At 55.9% G+C, this 16,029-nt stretch overlaps 5 protein-coding genes across 5 annotated transcripts in view; 3 read left to right on the plus strand and 2 right to left on the minus strand.

The window, feature by feature from the left end:
* Positions 1-2,097, plus strand: part of MONBRDRAFT_37688 (uncharacterized protein) — a gene marked incomplete at its 5' end in the record, with an annotated part of 6,475 nt that extends 4,378 nt beyond the window's left edge. Inside the window, 7 exons of the mRNA XM_001747050.1 lie at positions 273-430; positions 549-808; positions 876-1,055; positions 1,175-1,269; positions 1,369-1,445; positions 1,546-1,660; positions 1,747-2,097. Coding sequence (XP_001747102.1) covers positions 273-430; positions 549-808; positions 876-1,055; positions 1,175-1,269; positions 1,369-1,445; positions 1,546-1,660; positions 1,747-1,961 — 1,100 coding nt within the window. The 3' untranslated portion in view covers positions 1,962-2,097. The remainder of the gene's footprint in view (positions 1-272; positions 431-548; positions 809-875; positions 1,056-1,174; positions 1,270-1,368; positions 1,446-1,545; positions 1,661-1,746) is intronic.
* Positions 2,098-2,317: 220 nt separating this feature from the next.
* MONBRDRAFT_9484 (uncharacterized protein) lies at positions 2,318-7,104 on the minus strand (the record flags this gene model as incomplete). Its single annotated transcript, XM_001747179.1, has 8 exons — positions 2,318-2,548; positions 2,666-3,979; positions 4,075-4,150; positions 4,251-4,418; positions 4,549-5,207; positions 5,330-6,292; positions 6,439-6,546; positions 6,673-7,104. The coding sequence occupies 8 exons, from the start codon at positions 7,102-7,104 to the stop codon at positions 2,318-2,320; spliced, it is 3,951 nt and encodes a 1,316-aa protein (XP_001747231.1).
* A 1,241-nt stretch (positions 7,105-8,345) lies between these two features.
* MONBRDRAFT_33062 (uncharacterized protein) lies at positions 8,346-10,588 on the plus strand (the record flags this gene model as incomplete). Its single annotated transcript, XM_001747051.1, has 6 exons — positions 8,346-8,398; positions 8,573-8,745; positions 8,905-9,109; positions 9,226-9,493; positions 9,635-10,315; positions 10,461-10,588. The coding sequence occupies exons 2-6, from the start codon at positions 8,672-8,674 to the stop codon at positions 10,586-10,588; spliced, it is 1,356 nt and encodes a 451-aa protein (XP_001747103.1). The 5' UTR covers positions 8,346-8,398; positions 8,573-8,671.
* A 211-nt stretch (positions 10,589-10,799) lies between these two features.
* MONBRDRAFT_37690 (uncharacterized protein) lies at positions 10,800-12,535 on the minus strand. Its single transcript, XM_001747180.1, has 5 exons — positions 12,299-12,535; positions 12,135-12,204; positions 11,881-11,968; positions 11,597-11,746; positions 10,800-11,434 (listed from the first exon to the last, which is right to left on the minus strand). Exons 1-5 carry the CDS (start codon positions 12,355-12,357, stop codon positions 11,052-11,054), a joined length of 750 nt encoding a protein of 249 aa, XP_001747232.1. The 5' UTR covers positions 12,358-12,535; the 3' UTR covers positions 10,800-11,051.
* Positions 12,536-13,768: 1,233 nt separating this feature from the next.
* Positions 13,769-15,943, plus strand: MONBRDRAFT_33064 (uncharacterized protein; the record flags this gene model as incomplete). The annotated part of the gene is made up of 9 exons (XM_001747052.1): positions 13,769-14,236; positions 14,300-14,499; positions 14,602-14,729; positions 14,861-14,955; positions 15,057-15,221; positions 15,334-15,392; positions 15,481-15,617; positions 15,680-15,736; positions 15,825-15,943. 9 exons carry the CDS (start codon positions 13,769-13,771, stop codon positions 15,941-15,943), a joined length of 1,428 nt encoding a protein of 475 aa, XP_001747104.1.
* Positions 15,944-16,029: the final 86 nt, after the last annotated feature.

Raw genomic sequence — 16,029 nt, forward strand, 5'->3', positions numbered from 1 at the left:
CTAGATTCTTCCCATGACATTCATGGGCGACTCGAAGACGTCCACTTGTGCCGCGATTTCTTGGTCTACTGCCTGCGTGCCGACTGTGCTTCGACCATCTATGCGCGACCCTTTGCCACTCGTGACAGCAATAGCTTTTCTGCACCTGCCAGTGCTGGTGCGTTCTGTAGATGGTTGTGCACCCCTGTGCATTCCGCATGGCTGTCAAACGCACGCGAAGCTGCTGGCCTGGCTCATCATGATCCTTTCCTGTATTGATATCCCCCATCTAGTCCCGATGCAAGAGGAAGTTTACTCGTTGTGGCTCAAGCGCTCCGAGTTTGATTCTCCCATTATTCGCTATGGCTACACCTCCATGACTTGCCCAGTCTCTACCTTTGACGTCAACCTGCACGACCTCAAGGCTGGCAGTGTCCTCAAGAAAATGGATGTACGCCAGTACTGATTCTCTGCACCTGAATGCCTTTTTGTTCCTTTTTTCCCCCCTTTCACTCTGCCCTGATGCATGCCTAAATCTCTGCTGGTCTATCCACCCTTTGCCCATGTAGCCGGTTCATGGTTATGACGCCAGCAAGTACGAGAGCCGTCGCTTGTGGGCCAAGTCACATGACGGCGTTATGGTGCCAATCTCTTTGGTGCGCCGCAAGGATCTTCCGGCCGGACCCAACCCTGTTCATTTGGACGGCTATGGATCATATGAAATTTCCAACGACCCGTGGTTCTCCAAGAACCTGCTCAGCCTCCTTGACCGTGGCGTCGTCTTTGCCCTGGCCCACGTTCGTGGCGGTGGCGACATGGGCCGAATGTGGTGCGTGCGAGAGTGCGCGTGTGCGCGGTTGAAAGACCGCCGAGTTTCCCGCTTTTTTCATATCAAGCAAGCATTGCGTTGGCATTCCAGTTCCATCGGATAACTCTCGAAAGCTCACGCTGCGGCTCGATTGCAACAACGCCTTCAGGTACGAGGATGGCAAGTACTTGAAAAAGGCCAATACATGGATCGACTTTAACGCCTGTGCTCAATTCTTGGTGGACGAGAAGATTGCCGACCCCGATCGGTTCGTTGAGTGTAAACGCTGGTGGCATTTCATTGCTCAAGTCAGGGTCAAGGTGGTTCCTATCTCGCTTTATTATCAGCATCATGAGAGCTGACGCTCGCACCCTCTCGTGCCCTCAGGCTAACGATTGAGGGCCGCAGTGCGGGTGGACTCTTGATCGGAGCCACCCTCAACACGGCGCCGCAACGACCCGATGGCAAGCCCTTTTACGCCGGTTAGCAGATTTGTGTGCCGCCAGGCCATTGGCGACGCCCTGGCTCTCTTGAAGACTTGAGCTCATGATGTCTTGCTTGAACTTGACTCGACTATGCAGGCGCTGTGGCCGGCGTCCCCTTTGTGGATGTCCTGACCACAATGCTGGACGATACCATTCCGTTGACTGTCGTTGAGGTGAAGACCATAGGCCTTGGCTTTTGCACCTCACCCATGCCGCTTCAGCCACAGCCTGCGTTTTCATTCACACCCTCTGCCTTCATTGTTTGGGCTGTAGTGGGAGGAGTGGGGCAATCCCCATGAGAAGGAGTACTATGACTACATGAAGTCGTACAGCCCTGTGGATCAAGTTGACTTTCGCAAGGGCCCTTACCCTCCTGTGCTTATCAAAGGTTGGAACTGCGTGACCCCTGAGTGTCGCTGGTCGAGCATTCATGGATATTGACTTGCCGCCTCACGTACTTGCCCTACGTGGTAGCTGGCTTGCATGACCCGCGCGTAGGCTACTGGGAGCCCTTGAAATACGCCCAGCGCCTACGTGATGAGGGCGCACAAACGGTTTTGTGTCACGTCAACATGAATGCTGGGCATTTCAGTGAGAGCGGCCGTTTTGACGTGCTGAAGGATGTGGCGCTTGATTTTGCGTTTATCTTGCGCGCACTTGGCCTCGAGAACGCCGAGCCACGCTCTTAAGCAATTCCGCGAGGCTTGTTGCGTGACAACCGCCAACCCATAGCACAACCTGTCTTTTTTACAACTGAATTGACATGCGAGGCCCGTTCAATGGCGGTGCGTGCAATAGACGGCGAAGGGCATCAAGCCGGTTCGCGAGAAACGGAGAACGAGGCATCACATCCGAGATCCTGTGTTAATTATTAATATGTCAAACATCCAATATTACCAAAGAAAGAAGACCAACAAGCCATGTCAGGAACAAGCGGAACATGGGCTGAAACAGAAGTGTGAACAGCACGACTGGTTCTTGAACGACTGATGGGAGAATTAATGCCGGGTCAAGAAACATAAGCGGCACACAACTCTACATGTGCCTAGAGAAGCGTGGCAGCGACGGGACGTCGCTGGACCACAGGCTCAGGTAAATTGGGCGTGCCTGAGGCATCGTTTCGACGCAAACAGCTAACAGGCACAGTCAGAGGCAGCCGCCATTGGTCCTCGTCGGAACTGAGTTTTGCCACAACCACTGTCAGGTTTTCATCGGCACCACCGCACTTTTGCTGTGTCGAGCCGTTCATGTACCAACCCAGGGCATCATCATAATTCTACGTGACCATCGACAAGGTGTCAGAGAGGCGGATGCCAGCGACGTTTGCGGTGCGATATTCCACGCTTTGGAATGTGCGGCAAATACACAACAGACCCAGAGGCATGCGACTTACCAGCAGATAGTGATCCACTTGTGCCCAGTCACTCATGACCGTAATGGCAAAACTATTGGCTTCAGTTTTCCGGCGCACAAAGTAGGCTCCAGGAAGGCCACCACCTAAGGCCTTGAGCTGCACGAGTTCGGCAGCCTCGGTGCGATCCATGCATCCATGCAGCCACTCGGGCTCAAGCAGTGCTCGTGGTGTCATGTATGCACCACTGTCGCCGTCAGCGGCCGCCTCCGCCTCGATGCAGACCGGCGCCGTCTCGCCAGGAATGGGCTCGTACGGGTTTTCATCCACCACAGCCGATTGACTCCCTTTACCCGGTAGATTGAGTGATGGAGCAGCAGGACCAGCTATAACGGGGGACGTGCCTTGGGGACCCACCCCATGCACATCTACCAAATCGTCGTACTCGGATACCACACTTGTGTGGCGGGGTTTGTTGGGTTTACCCTTTTGAGAGCCCCCCCGAGCATCGGGGTGGCCCATTTGGTTGACATGCTGTTGAGGAGCGTTGGCGGCTGCAGGTGTCGCCTCCCAAGCCTCTTCGTACGGGTCGTCCGGAACCCCCTCCTGCTGAATCACTAGGCCAGAGGTGTGGGAGTTCATGCGCATGGACATGCGTGGCTTGGGTAGTTGTTGACGCTGTAAGGAGGGGAACTCGACTGCCTGATCAAGCTCCTCGTAGCGTCGCATGCCTGAGCGGATTGCTCGCTCCACAGAGGATTGCCGCAGGACGGGAGGCATGACTTTGGAGCCCGAACGGCTGTACACCATGGGTGTATAGCCCACCGGCAGGTCTGGACGATTGGCATCATCCATGCGCGTGTAATAGTCACTGGCTGCCTCGCCTGCGCCCGCGAGTGTCGGCATGCCATCGTTGGCACGCACAAACGTTACAGCCAGGGGATCCATTTGTAGCTGATCGTAGGAGGAGCGATGGGATAAGTTGCTGTCGGTACCAGCGCGATGCAGCTGACCCGTGTTGGCGATGCGATTCCAGTCCTCTGAGCTGGCAGAGAATGCCGAGCTGACACGTGGTACGGGACGGCGCATTTCAGCCTGTATTTGAATGCTGTGAGCCGAGCCTTGATCTTCACTTTCCATGAGTTTGGGTACGGGCGACATCTGCTTGGCGCGGGCGTCCAGGCGCTCCTGCGTCGTGAGCACACCCTGCGTCACCTTGATGCGCTTGACGAGCCATTCAAAATCAGGGCGCTCTGCTGGTGTCGAATGCCAGCAGCGAGTGGCAATGGTGAACACAGATTCTGGACAATCAGCGGGTCGACTGAGGCGATAGCCGGTTTCAACTTGACGCTTAATCTAGATCGCAGGCAAGCAGGGTATCAAAAGTGAGGGACGAGGACATGAACCAAGGCAGTACCAATGAATGCAGTCATTCTATGTGCCAGCCTCACCAGGTCTTGAGACCATTCCGTCGGGTAGCTGAGACCGCCGTTGGTAGCGACTAGCTCCATCAGAAACACGCCAAAGCTAGAGAATGGGGCAGGGTTGAAGGAAAGTGCCGCGCGGATGAGAATGAGAGAATGAGATGGGAAGGCAGCGGTCATGGGCGCGTGCGGGGCTCGCAGACCTAAACACGTCGCTGAGAATGGTGTGTTCGCGGTCACTGGGCTCGTCGCGGGCGTTGAGCTCTGGCGCCATCCAGGCCCATGTCAGCTGGTCAACATCATTGCTGGCTTGACGGGAATAACCAAAGTCGTACAGCTTGGCAAAGTCACGGCACACCCACACGTTTTCCCTATGTTTATCAAAGGCCAAGTATCCGCCATGGCAGTGAAGCGCGGTGTGCACAGGGCGTTGTGGGGGAGCATGGTGGGGTCGAAGCAGCTGGACGGGCAGCAGCAGCCTGGCGTCCGCGGAATACGTACGCGCGCAAATCGCGATGGACGACGCCAACAGATGCCAAATAATCCATGCCTGTGGCCACGTCCATTGCAAATTCCATGCGTCGATGCAACGGTACATTCTTGCCCTGACGTGCCAAGTATGATGCCAGATGACCGTCCACCATGTGCTCCAGCGCCAGCATGGCGCGCGGTGGGACGAGGTGAATGCCCAGAAATTTGACCACCTGCGATGGGCATATCAGATTGGCTACTTTGAGCAAAAAGGCGATCTTTTGCAGTGATAGCCAAAGCGGTGGTCTGGAGGCATGTGGGGCAAGAGCTCGTACGCTAGGGTGGTCGAGCTTTTTGAGAGCACGAATCATGTCCACCGCTCGATGACGGAGGGCGTTTTCGTCATCAGGCAGCACCAGAATGGTGACCAAGTCGGACCGACCGTTGGCTTGCTCCAACATGGCTTTGGCCACTGTCCCAAAAACGCCCTGTCCAGAACCCAGAGACAATGGCACCGAACATGATGGCGTGAAGTCTCGATTAAACACCACCCCCTCAACCAGCGCGGCCACAGCTGACCGGGCAGATGCTGGGAGGCTGATGAAACAGTCTTTGGCTTTGTGGTATATTCCTACCTCGTGGAGCAAGCCGCGAAACGTGATTTCCGCATTGGGAATCTGGGGTTGCAACTGGAATGCACGCGGTTGCGCGAGCGCGGGTGAATGCACACGAGTGAGGGACAAGCAAACTCAAAGCAAGGCAACTTTGTATTTGGCAATGAAAGCCGGCTGCCAGCTGCTAGTGGGCCTACCTCGGCCAACCGGATATCGGATGAGATGTTATTCAGGGTGTTCTTGGTGGACTTGCGGCGGAGTAGGGGTCGAGTTCTTGGGGAGTTGGACAGGGAGGTGTAACCCTCAGACACGGCCGTTTCCGTGGACGAGTCAAGAGCACTGACATTGCCGGCGGCCATGTCGCGAACGTTGTGGTAGTTTCCATCAACGTTCGAATCGGCACGCTGGAAGGACGGAGGTGGGGGGGCAATGTCGGCTGGTGTGGCGTAGCCGTGGTTGGGGCTGGATGAAGCTGCAATATCATGAGCCTTGTCGTAGCCACTGTCAGCCGCAAGCTCGTCGGGTTGGGTGTAGCTGTGGCTAACAAGATCCTGTGCCTTGTCGTAACCATCGTCCCAAGCAAGCTCATCAGCTTCCGCATAGCTGTGCCGCAGGGCTGAGCCTGCGCCCACATCCTGGGCCTTGTCGTAGCCACTGGCCGCAGCCAAGCTGTCGGCCTGCTCGTAGCCGTCTTCGTCGTCTGGCGCTGCCAGATCATCGGCCTCGGCGTAGCTATGGTGATCAGAGCCACCCATGATGTCCTGGGCTTTGTCGTAGCCATCGTCGTCAGGAGCTGCAAGCTCATCGGCCTCGGCGTAGCTATGGCTGCGAAGCAAGGGGGCAGGCCCTGAAGCAGCACCAAGGTCATCGGCTCGTTCGTACCCATCGTTATCGGCAGCTAGTTCATCGGCTTCAGCATAGCTGTGGGCGCGCTGAAGGGGGGGCACAGTGTCGGTCCCTGCGAGTTCATCGGCCTCGGCATAGCTGTGGCGCTTGGTGTCGCCGTTTGCATTGACGTCGAGTAGCGTGGAATAGCCTGGGCCGGAGCCAGAGGCGGACTGGGGTGAGCTTGCCGATGTCATGACCATGCGATCGTAATTGTTGGCCAGCGCCTGTCGTAACGGTGAGAGAGACTCTTGGTTGTGAGGCGACTCGCCGGCCTGCGTAAATTTAGGTATCATCGAGGAGCGTGGGCAAAGGGGGGTGGGGGGAGGGGGGGGCATGGGTGTTAAGGCCTGCGTTGGACAGTTTTGAACCGGGCGTGGTCAGATCGATTCAGGGAAGCAGACCGAGCCGGGGTACTGACGGTGATGTCCGATTCGCACGAGTTGCGGCGGACGAGGGCGTGAACAGTACCACCGAGGGTGGAGCGACCGGGGGAGCGCGCTTGCGGACCGTTCTCGCTTTCCATCAGCTGCACGAATCATGGACCAAAATGGCGAGGGAGGAGTGAGTGTGCTTTGTATTGTTATTTATGCACTTGTGCTTCGCTGGCAAAGGGCTCAGTGCTGATGACGAGGGCATGCACATATGCACATACCTCACGCATGACGGCAGCCGTGGCTGCCCCAGATCGGCTACTGATGGAGTCATACAAGGGGTTGTGCTTTTGGCCATCTTGTTGCAGAAAGGCGTCTTGGATGGAAAAGCGGCCAGCCTTGGCCTTGGCCGAGAGGGAACCAAGGGGCAGTTCCGAGGCGTCGGGGATTTCAATACGAGCAAAGGAATCGCGAGCTTCGAGCGTCTCGCGGGTGCAGCCGTGATCAGTGGAGAGTGCGGAGGCAACCATCATCTCGTTTGGCACGGCAATGACGCTGGTTTCTGTCGCGGTGACGGTTTCTGGTCGCTCATTGTCGCGCGAATGCCGCAGCCGGGCACGGCGGATGAGCTTCGTGGCGAGGACGGTCGCCCCGACCAGCAGGGCACTGCCCGCCACGGCCAGCAACACGACTGCAAAGAGAGGTAGCAACATGGCTTAGGCCAGCGGGGCCACGAGGAGGAAAGGTTGGGAGCGCCGAGCAGGACTCTGCTCGGCTTTGCTGGCGTGCGTGTAGAGTGCCGTGTGGCGCCAAGCTCAGGCCTTGCAGCCGCCCGGATTTTTACGACTGACACAAGGATGCGTCAAGGCCTTTGGTAAAAACTCGGTGAAAAGGATGGGTAGCTGGCGGTGTGAGCGAGCAGGGAATGCCAAGTGAAGGGGGGCGAGTTATGTGTGAGCGCGGCTGGTTCTGCCAGATCGCACGCAAGGTGCCGAGCCGAAGGTGAGAAATGACGAGCACGGGAATTTTTTCGTAGAGGCAAAAGACACACCCCCCAAAACTCGAGGTGGGACACGATGTGGACAGAGTACTACGCGCAAAGAGATTATTTGCCGGCTTACCGGAAGCCATTCATCAATATGACAGGAGGCACGAGTCTTCGTCGGGGCAGGCATGGACAATGCTGTGACAACGCCGGCAGCTTGGGGTTTACACACAGAAACATGGCTGCATCACTTCCCTTTTGTCTTTGCCGACTTGGTTTGCCGTTGCAGAGCGCTTTGAGCCGGCAGCAATCGGTGGGCGGACAGCCCATTCCAGACATGGCACGAAGTGGTGGCCATTGTTGTTTTGGTGCTTCAGAGCAAGCGTGTGAGTGAACACCCATCCACATTCCCGGCTCGCCAAGTGTCATCTCACCGCACATACCAGCGGACAGACACCTCCAGAGGGGGGTCAAAGGACCAGAAGCACGAAACGTCACGATCGAGACCAAAAAAAAAAAGAAAAATATCAATCGGCGGACACACACACACACACACACACACACACACACACACACACAACACACACACACACACACAACACACACACACACACACTTCAGTCCGGTCGGCGGGCCTATCCTGTATACGAATGCAGTGAACGGGTTTGTCATCATTTTTGGATAATTGTCAGATTATTTTATTGTCAGACGAATGAACAATGTCACACACACAAGCTGTTGAGGCTCATGTTGTGTGTGTCTATACGACGTTATACGTCCATGCAGAAATCCGTAAGGAAGAATGCCTTGAACCAGCACACCCCTATTTGAACATCCAGAAAGAGAGAGAGAGGAAGAAAGAGAAAGGATGATCAAGTACAAAAAGGACCTCGTGTGCCTTTGGGTTCTCATCTTGTGTGTGTGTGTGTGTGTGTGTGTGTTGAGTTTTTTTTGCTTTTTACGTGGTGTGTGTGTGTCGTGGTCGGTTGAACGGGCGGTTCTTGGGCTCGTGCCAGCTCTGGGTGAGGCGTGCGTCTGGCGGATGGTCTGTCTCCCTCGGTCCCTCGCTAGCTCTGTCTCTGTCGCTGTCTCTCTCACGCACACACCATCCTCTTTACTTTGTTCTCTGTCGCTACCTGTGCCTCTGCCTTGCACACACACACACTCCTCCCACCCTCGCTCTCGCATGGTAGCAGGAGGTTGCGGACGCCCTCGGCCTGCGAAGGCAGCTTGTTGGCTGAGGCGACAAGCTAGCTAGCCCTGTCACAGCACCCGTGACAGCACCCGTCGCAAGTATGGCTGTTGCTGGCCATCAGCTCCGACGACGGTCGAGCTCACCTGCGTCCCCCACGCGCCGAAAGTGGACACGGTACGAGTCTCTTGATGCTTGCACAGCACCCTCCGGCCGCCTGGTATTCGAGCAGCCCTGACTTCTGCCCTCCAGCCCTGACTTCTGCCCTCGTGCCCCGGCCCGGGTTCCGTCCTTTGCTATCTCACACAAACCGCACCCCCTCAACCGCCATCCCAGCGCCCACGCCAGTGCCAGTCAGCGCAAGCAATGGCCAAACTGGACGTCCTCCGTGCTGTGGGCCCTTGTGGCCCTGGCCCCCTTGCTCATCCTCATGTATCTTGAGGTCTGCCGCGTTGGTGAAGTCGCCTACCTCCAGTTTCACCCCAGCCCCGACCAGCTCCCAGCAACCCTGGCTCTTCGCAGGGTGAATCACCGCGAAACAGTGAGTGCATGGCTGATGATGCTTTTTTTTTTTCCCCCTGGTCCCCCAGCTGCGCCACCAGCAACAGCCTCACTTCAGCCTTTGCTCTCACCCTCCGCGGTCCATCAACATCACAGCTTGGCAGTGACTGCCACAATTATGGTGTTGGAGACGACATTTACTTTCCACGATTTCAAGGCGAGCATTGCGGGCTCTCCGAGTTTGAGGCCTCTCCAGGTCACGGTGGCCTCTTTCCCGTGCTGCACAAGCTGCAGTTTGTCACCAAGACCTTTGCAAATGAGCAAGCTGCCCATGACTACTATTGGCGCTTTTGGGGCCGCCACGCCTACGAGCCGGTCCCCTACCGCCTCATGAGTGACGTCACGCTCGCCACACCCGGCATCGGTTGGTCCAGCTTTGCGTCTTTGCTTCTCATCGCCATGTTTTCAGGGTTCTCTTTCGCCTCTCTCTCCGTCTCTCCGTTTCTCCGTATCTCCGTCTCTCTGGCAACCTTCCTCATCCCTCTTGACTGCCCACTATCATCAGGTATGGAGCCACATGTTCTCCTGTGGGATCCTGTGCTGTATGGCGTGTCCGATGCACAGGGTCTTGGCGTGGATCTTCCTGCCAATTCGCGAGCCAAACACGTAATGTATATTTTTCGCTCCGGACGCACCTTTGTCAAGGTCACGGCTAGTGGTCCTGAACACCAGCTCGCCGTTGCCCTCACCCCTGAGCTCGTCAGCGAACTGGCCCACGTGGTCCACCTCAACATCCAAATGCACGACGCGCAGTCATGGGCACGCGCCTACCGAGCCTGCAGCACCCAGCTCCGCGCTCGTGTCCGCGCCAGCATGAGCTCGGTGGGCCGGCAGGTCGAGCAAACATGGCGCAACCAAACTGCAAAAATGTCAGCCTCTGTCGCCGCTGCCAACTGGTCGTGGCCTCGAGGACTCACCCTCGAGGCTTGGCAAAGCAACGCCTCCTCGACCGCCTCGTTCCGCGACATCTTCTTTGATCAGTCCCAGGGTCTGAGCAGTCCACCAGAAGCCACACATGACGCAACCGCCCTTGTTGTAGCCGATGCCATGGACGAAGACGCCGGTCGCAACTTCTCGGACCAACAGATGCGCCCACCTTATGATCTGCAGCCCCTGCACGCCGTCACGAGAAGCTACAGTCAACTGGCCCGATTGAATGCATTTTTGCAAAACTCGCCCCAACTTGGTAGGATCCAATCCTCATCTGCTTTTGTCAATCAATCCCTGTCTTTGCCCCCTCTTCCCCCCTCTTTGTGTTGGCCATCTTCATTTTGGTCGGCATGGGTTCGCTCCTTCCTTTTTGATGTTACTATTTGTGGCACATGTCTTAGGTTTCTGGGAATTTATCACCCACGTTCTATTATTGGCTGCCGTGTGTGGTCTAGCTTGGGCCAGCGTTTCGCTCGAGGCACCCAAGAATAGATTGGCCGACGCGCGCATGCTGCGTGCAAGTGCTTAAAACCCACCAACCAATCAACCGTCTTAATTTGGCTGCCTCTCATGCTGTGCATCGAGTCGACTCCAGGGTTTGAACCTTCTTGTGCCCCGTGCCAAGCGCTCCTGCGCTCGCTCATGGTGAGCGGCCTTTTTTTGGGTACAGAATACAATCAACGTGCTGTCACGGCTGCCGTGCGCGCTGTGTATTCTGTTGCAAAAAGGGTCGTGGTAATAATAAGACGCGTTCAAATTGAACAATTTCAAGTTGCTGAGGACGGTCGCATTGCACTGCACACCCGCCGCCCCCATCACTAGATGCAAAAACAAGACGAGACATCTAGCCCGGCTCCTCTCTCAACACGGCACATCGCTTCCACGGTCAGATCACAGGGCCCCGGGATAACGCTAGCAAACAAAAGAAAAGGAGAGAAGAAGCACAAGGGAGTTTTGAAAGAAAATACAAGGGGGGGATGTCAGGACCACACTCATTGCACGAGAATAACGGGGTGGTTCTCGATGAGCTGAATGTCACTTTCCAGCTGTGCCAACCGCTTTTCCATGTCTTTTTTGCGGAGTTGCTTTGTTGCCGTATCCACCACCATGCTAAAACCAAGGTATTCCTTGTGGAGCTGATCCCAGTTGGCCTTGAGGCCACGCAACAGATCCTGGCGCTCATCCTCGGGCACTTCATAGGGTGCGTTCTGTGCAGCGATTGTACGCATGTAGTCCTCGTACTCGGCAGTCGCCCGTTCTTCCTCCTGCTTGCGCTTGGTCAGGTACGCTGGCGTCTTGCCATAATCTTTCTTCTTGGAGTAAGTGGGCTTGAGGCCAGCCTTGGCGGGGTCGACACGGCCTGTTGCGTCCAAAACTATCAATGCGGAGCACATGGCACGTCGCCGTCGCGTGAGGTCTGCTCTGGGCCTGCTGGTTCGCTTCTCAAACGAGTGTTATTGTGTCGACAAGCCGACGGAGAAGAAAGGAGCAGGCATGGCGGAGGTATGAAAGGGGCCCGTTGTTGCTCTGAACTTACCCAGCTCCTCGCGTTGCGTAGGTTGCAGAGTCATGGCGGCGATGGCATTGCCCTTGATAAAGTTCTTTTGGCTCTTCAAACCCATCACGGGAGCGTCGTTGTGCTTTGGTACGGGCGGTTTCTTCGCCTTGTTGGGTTTGGTGCGGTCGGCTACACGTCGCAATAACGCAAATCACCCGGCAGGTATGAGACTCGAGCGTTGAAAAGAGGCACGCCAAGAGGACACAACGAGGATTGAGGCGTCAAAATATGTTTGCCTGGGGGCAATTGAGCAAAGCCCTCACGTTTTTGGGTGTGGTTTACGGCAGCAGTTTGACCCATGCCGCGCTTCAAGAACTGCGTTGTGCTGTTGGGCTCAACCTTGGCAGGACCCTGAGACGCGATACGCCATGCGTCGAGGGGAAGAGAGTTGAGATAGGTAGAGGTGAAGAAGACCAAAATAATGCTCTGATCCAGCCGGAAGACGACGAGAGCAAGAGACAAGAGCAAGAGGGAGAGAGAAAGGGAGAGAAAGCAAAGGCAAAGGAGAAACACGCACCATGGTCTTGCCCCCCTGCTTGTTACCCTTGTACTCTTCGCGAGCTTGAGTGGCGTACTTTGACACATATCTGTGCGCAGCAAGTACGGAATAGGCGATTGAATGATGAGAACCAAGGGGTTTATCGGCGAAGACAGCAACACGGAAGAAGACGTAGCACATACCGCTTGCCCTTGGGCTCGGCGCGCATTTCACGTGGCACGAGGTTGTAGATGGATTCCATGATGCTGGTCCTTGGTCACAGCAGCACGGCACGGCACCGAACAAGATCCAGATGCTGCCAAGAGGCGTGACTAAATTGCGGCGACGGCGGCGACGACGACGGCCGCAAGACAGAAAACACCGACACAAGTGCCACGGCCAAGCACGCCACGCACACGTCTTTTATACGCTGCTGGTTGGATCAAAATTGACGACCAAATTGAGCCAGGGTCTCCGTCCTCGAGCCGGACCGACGTGCGATGCAACAGGCAAAAAAAATCTCAAGGCAACATAGAGACACACGACGAGAGATCAGATTGCAGCAGACCTTTGAGAGACAAGGAGCCGGGTGATGACCTTTCAACGTGGAAGAGTAAACGCAAGTCAGAGAGATGACTGTTTCGGTGGCCAAGGTGCAGAGGTATCACCGTCTCACAATCCCCTTATCCGCTCATATCTGTATGTGTGGCAAAGCGGTCGTTGTCAAGGCGTCGATAAGCATCAGGATAGAGGTAATCGTTTTAACAATATTTATCACCTCTTCTTTCCACACATTTACGCAAAGTTGCAAGCCGAATGTCAGAAAAGTTCTTGAATCCAACAGGTATTGTCACTCCCTTCGTGTCCTGCACTTTGGCCAATTCTGGCCAATTCAAGCGTTGCGCATGCGCGCACACACACACACACACACACACTTCACGATAAAAGGCTCCAACACACACACACACACACACACACACACACACACACACACACACACACACACACACACACACACACACACACACACACACACACACACACACACACACACACACACACACAAACGGCAGCGTCGGCGGCGGGCTGAGGACGAGAGGTGAGTGTCAAGAGATGGTGGGGACATTGGATATGATCAAGGGGGAGGATGGCACGGTGTGTGTGTGGGGGGGGGGGGGGATGAAGCGTGGCAGCCAAGGGGTTGTATTGTCGAAAGCCACCGCTTCAAGTAGCTCCTCGTCCTCCTCCGTGGCATTTTTTTCTCGGTCGACCGCTCTTCCCCCTGCTTCACAATCGGGGACTGGTGCACGGCGTGCTCAATCATACCTCAATCTGGTTGCCAGGCCAGCTCTGCATCAACAGGTGCCGTAGTTCAAGTCAAGAAGAAGTGGTCCTGCGCAGAGTTGTGATCAAAGTGCGATCACTACTGCCTGACCGGCCCCCGCGACCAGGCACTGGTTTGTCCAAAACTCGGTCCCACTCTCATCTATCCCCACTTGTGGCACACCAATCCCATACTGCATGACCTAATTGCCGTGCCCCCCGTACCTCTGCAGACCGCGATCGCTGTCCGACCTGTGCCTAATTTGCAGCCGCACAAGCAAGCTCTATCTGGTTTCGCGCCTTCTCTCTGATCGCCGCGTGATTTGCTCCTTCTCATGAAAAGCGTCGCCATGGCTGCTCGGGCTCCACGCGTCGGCTACGTTGAAAAGCAACGGCGCCGGGGTTTACGAAGTGGTCGCATTTCCGTCACCAGCGTGGCTCCTCCGGAGCCCACTCTCGATCCCTTTCGCATCGACACGGCCAAGGCTGGCTCCTCTGACTACTTTAAGCTCTTCGTCACGGGTCCCATCCTCATCCCACTTCGTATCATCCTCATCTGCATCATTCTCCTTTTGGCCAATGCTTGGGCCTTTCTCCTCAGCATCGGGGCCACCGTGGATATCCACCATCCCGAGAAGCTCGCCACTTGGCGAGTCAAGCTGGCCCTTCCTGTCATCTGCTTCCTCGCCCGTTCCATCCTTTTTGTGCTGGGATTCTATTACATCGAAGTCAAGGGCCAACCCGCGCCCACAAAGGCAAGAAGAGAAGCCCTCTCCCTTCCCGGCACTGCCCGCTTCATGCTGGTCAATCAGTCATTTGTCAGCGTCGGATCGCCACAACTCATGTTTCATCTGTGACCACAATCTTTGCTCTTTTGCCAGGTGGCTCCGCTCGCTGTTTGCAACCACTTGTCCTACTTTGAACCCTTTGCACTCATTAGCCTCGGCTATGCCCACGTGTCCAAGTCTCAAGTCGCGGCGCAATGGTACTGGCGCCTGCCTATGGTCTTTCTTCAGACCCTGGCGGTCACCCGCGAAGATCGCAACTCCAGCTCCAAGGCCGTCAACGCCATCGCCTCCCAGTACGCTTCAACGCCCCAATGCTGGCCCGTTCAGTCCCGGCACAGCCTACTTTACCTTGATATTTGACCCCGTCCCTGTCCTCCACCGGCACCCGGCTCTAGTGCGGACAGGTGCTTGAAGGGCGACCTTAGCATGCCCCTCATGATCTATCCTGAGGGGACCACAACATGCGGCAATGCCATCTGTCGCTTCAAGACCGGAGCTTTTCGCCCAGGCGTTCCCATTCAACGTGAGCTATCACCAGCCGCCACGCTCTGTGCTGTCAATCACTGCCTGCTTGTGCACGGCCCCTCAATACCCACCTCACTCCCGCCATCCTCCCCAAACACTTGGACACACTTTCTGCCCGACATTGGCCAGCCGTCGTGCTGCGTCTGTTCTATACTCACTTCAACCCCTCGGAGAGCTTTGAATCGGAACTCTGGTTTTGGCGCGCTTTCTCCCAGTATGCCTATGTGAGTCACCATACGTGCGACTCTCGTCAGCTTGCCAGCTGCCATGCACTATGCTTCTCATGACGCTATGATACCATACTGCTCTGCTGCCTGGGACACAGCATATGAAGCTTGAGTTTTTACCCGTGTACTATCCCACCGAGGAAGAGCTTGATGATCATCATCTGTACGCCGATAACGTGCGCCGCATCATGGCCCGAAAACTCAACCTGCATTCTGCCGACTACTCCATGTACGACGTCCTCCTTCAATATAACGCCCGCAAGGTTAGTTGGATCGCCTGGGCAACGTGCGCTCTACAAGTGCTCCCCACATGCGCTCGCGCTTCATCAAATTGTGCCGCACAACTCAAGATTCTGTTGCCGTTTGCACCGTCAGCTCGGTCTGCCTCCGCTCTTATGCTCCGTCGAGTGGGGCTACTTTGCCGATAATTTTGAGTAAGCTGATCTGAAGGGGCGTGCAGCATGCTACCTGCCATGGATCTTGAATTGGCCTCACTGATCAATGTCGGTGGGGGGGACGCAGCCTTCGCATGGAGTTTGCCAACGGTGCCATGGAAATCTTTGCCGACATGAACACGACCAAGGATGCCTTGCTGACCCTCAACCAGCTCTACGCAGGCACGGCATGGCTCCAACCGCCCACGCTACTCGTGTCATGGTGTCACTAAAACATTTGTCTTACTCTTTACGTGTGTCGTGAATCGTGTGGCTGGTCTGCACAGGTCTGCTCAAGCTTGGTATCAAGGTGGATTATGAAGACGTGGCGGACTTACTCGCAGGTATGCTTGCTTGGACTTCTCCCTGCCCCACTCGAGCCGTCTCTGTGCTCTGCAACCCTCATGCCTTCCGTTTTCAATACGTGGGCAGATCACGAGCAAGCACTCACCTTTCGGCAGTTTCTGTACTTGATCTGTGATCGCCAAGCGCCATTGGATCAGATTCAGATCAAACCGCGAGCTAGCTCCATCGAGTCCAAAACTCGTTGAGCCCAAACTCGTTGAGCTGCGCTCACACACGTCTCAGCTTGCCCTCTGCTCAAGTCAGGGCATTCAGGACGCATTAAAAACCCCCC

The sequence above is a fragment of the Monosiga brevicollis genome, genomic scaffold (genome assembly GCF_000002865.3).
Source record: "Monosiga brevicollis MX1 MONBRscaffold_15 genomic scaffold, whole genome shotgun sequence".
NCBI lineage: Eukaryota > Choanoflagellata > Craspedida > Salpingoecidae > Monosiga > Monosiga brevicollis.

Bases quoted from the DNA above. Each gene is read 5' to 3' on its own strand.
- MONBRDRAFT_37690 (XM_001747180.1), bottom strand. From the start codon at position 12,357: ATGGAATCCATCTACAACCTCGTGCCACGTGAAATGCGCGCCGAGCCC. The intron at 12,205-12,298 runs GTATGTGCTACG...TGCTGCGCACAG, and splicing joins GCCGAGCCCAAGGGCAAGCG to ATATGTGTCAAAGTACGCCA. The intron at 11,969-12,134 runs GTGCGTGTTTCT...ATCGCGTCTCAG, and splicing joins AGCAGGGGGGCAAGACCATG to GGTCCTGCCAAGGTTGAGCC.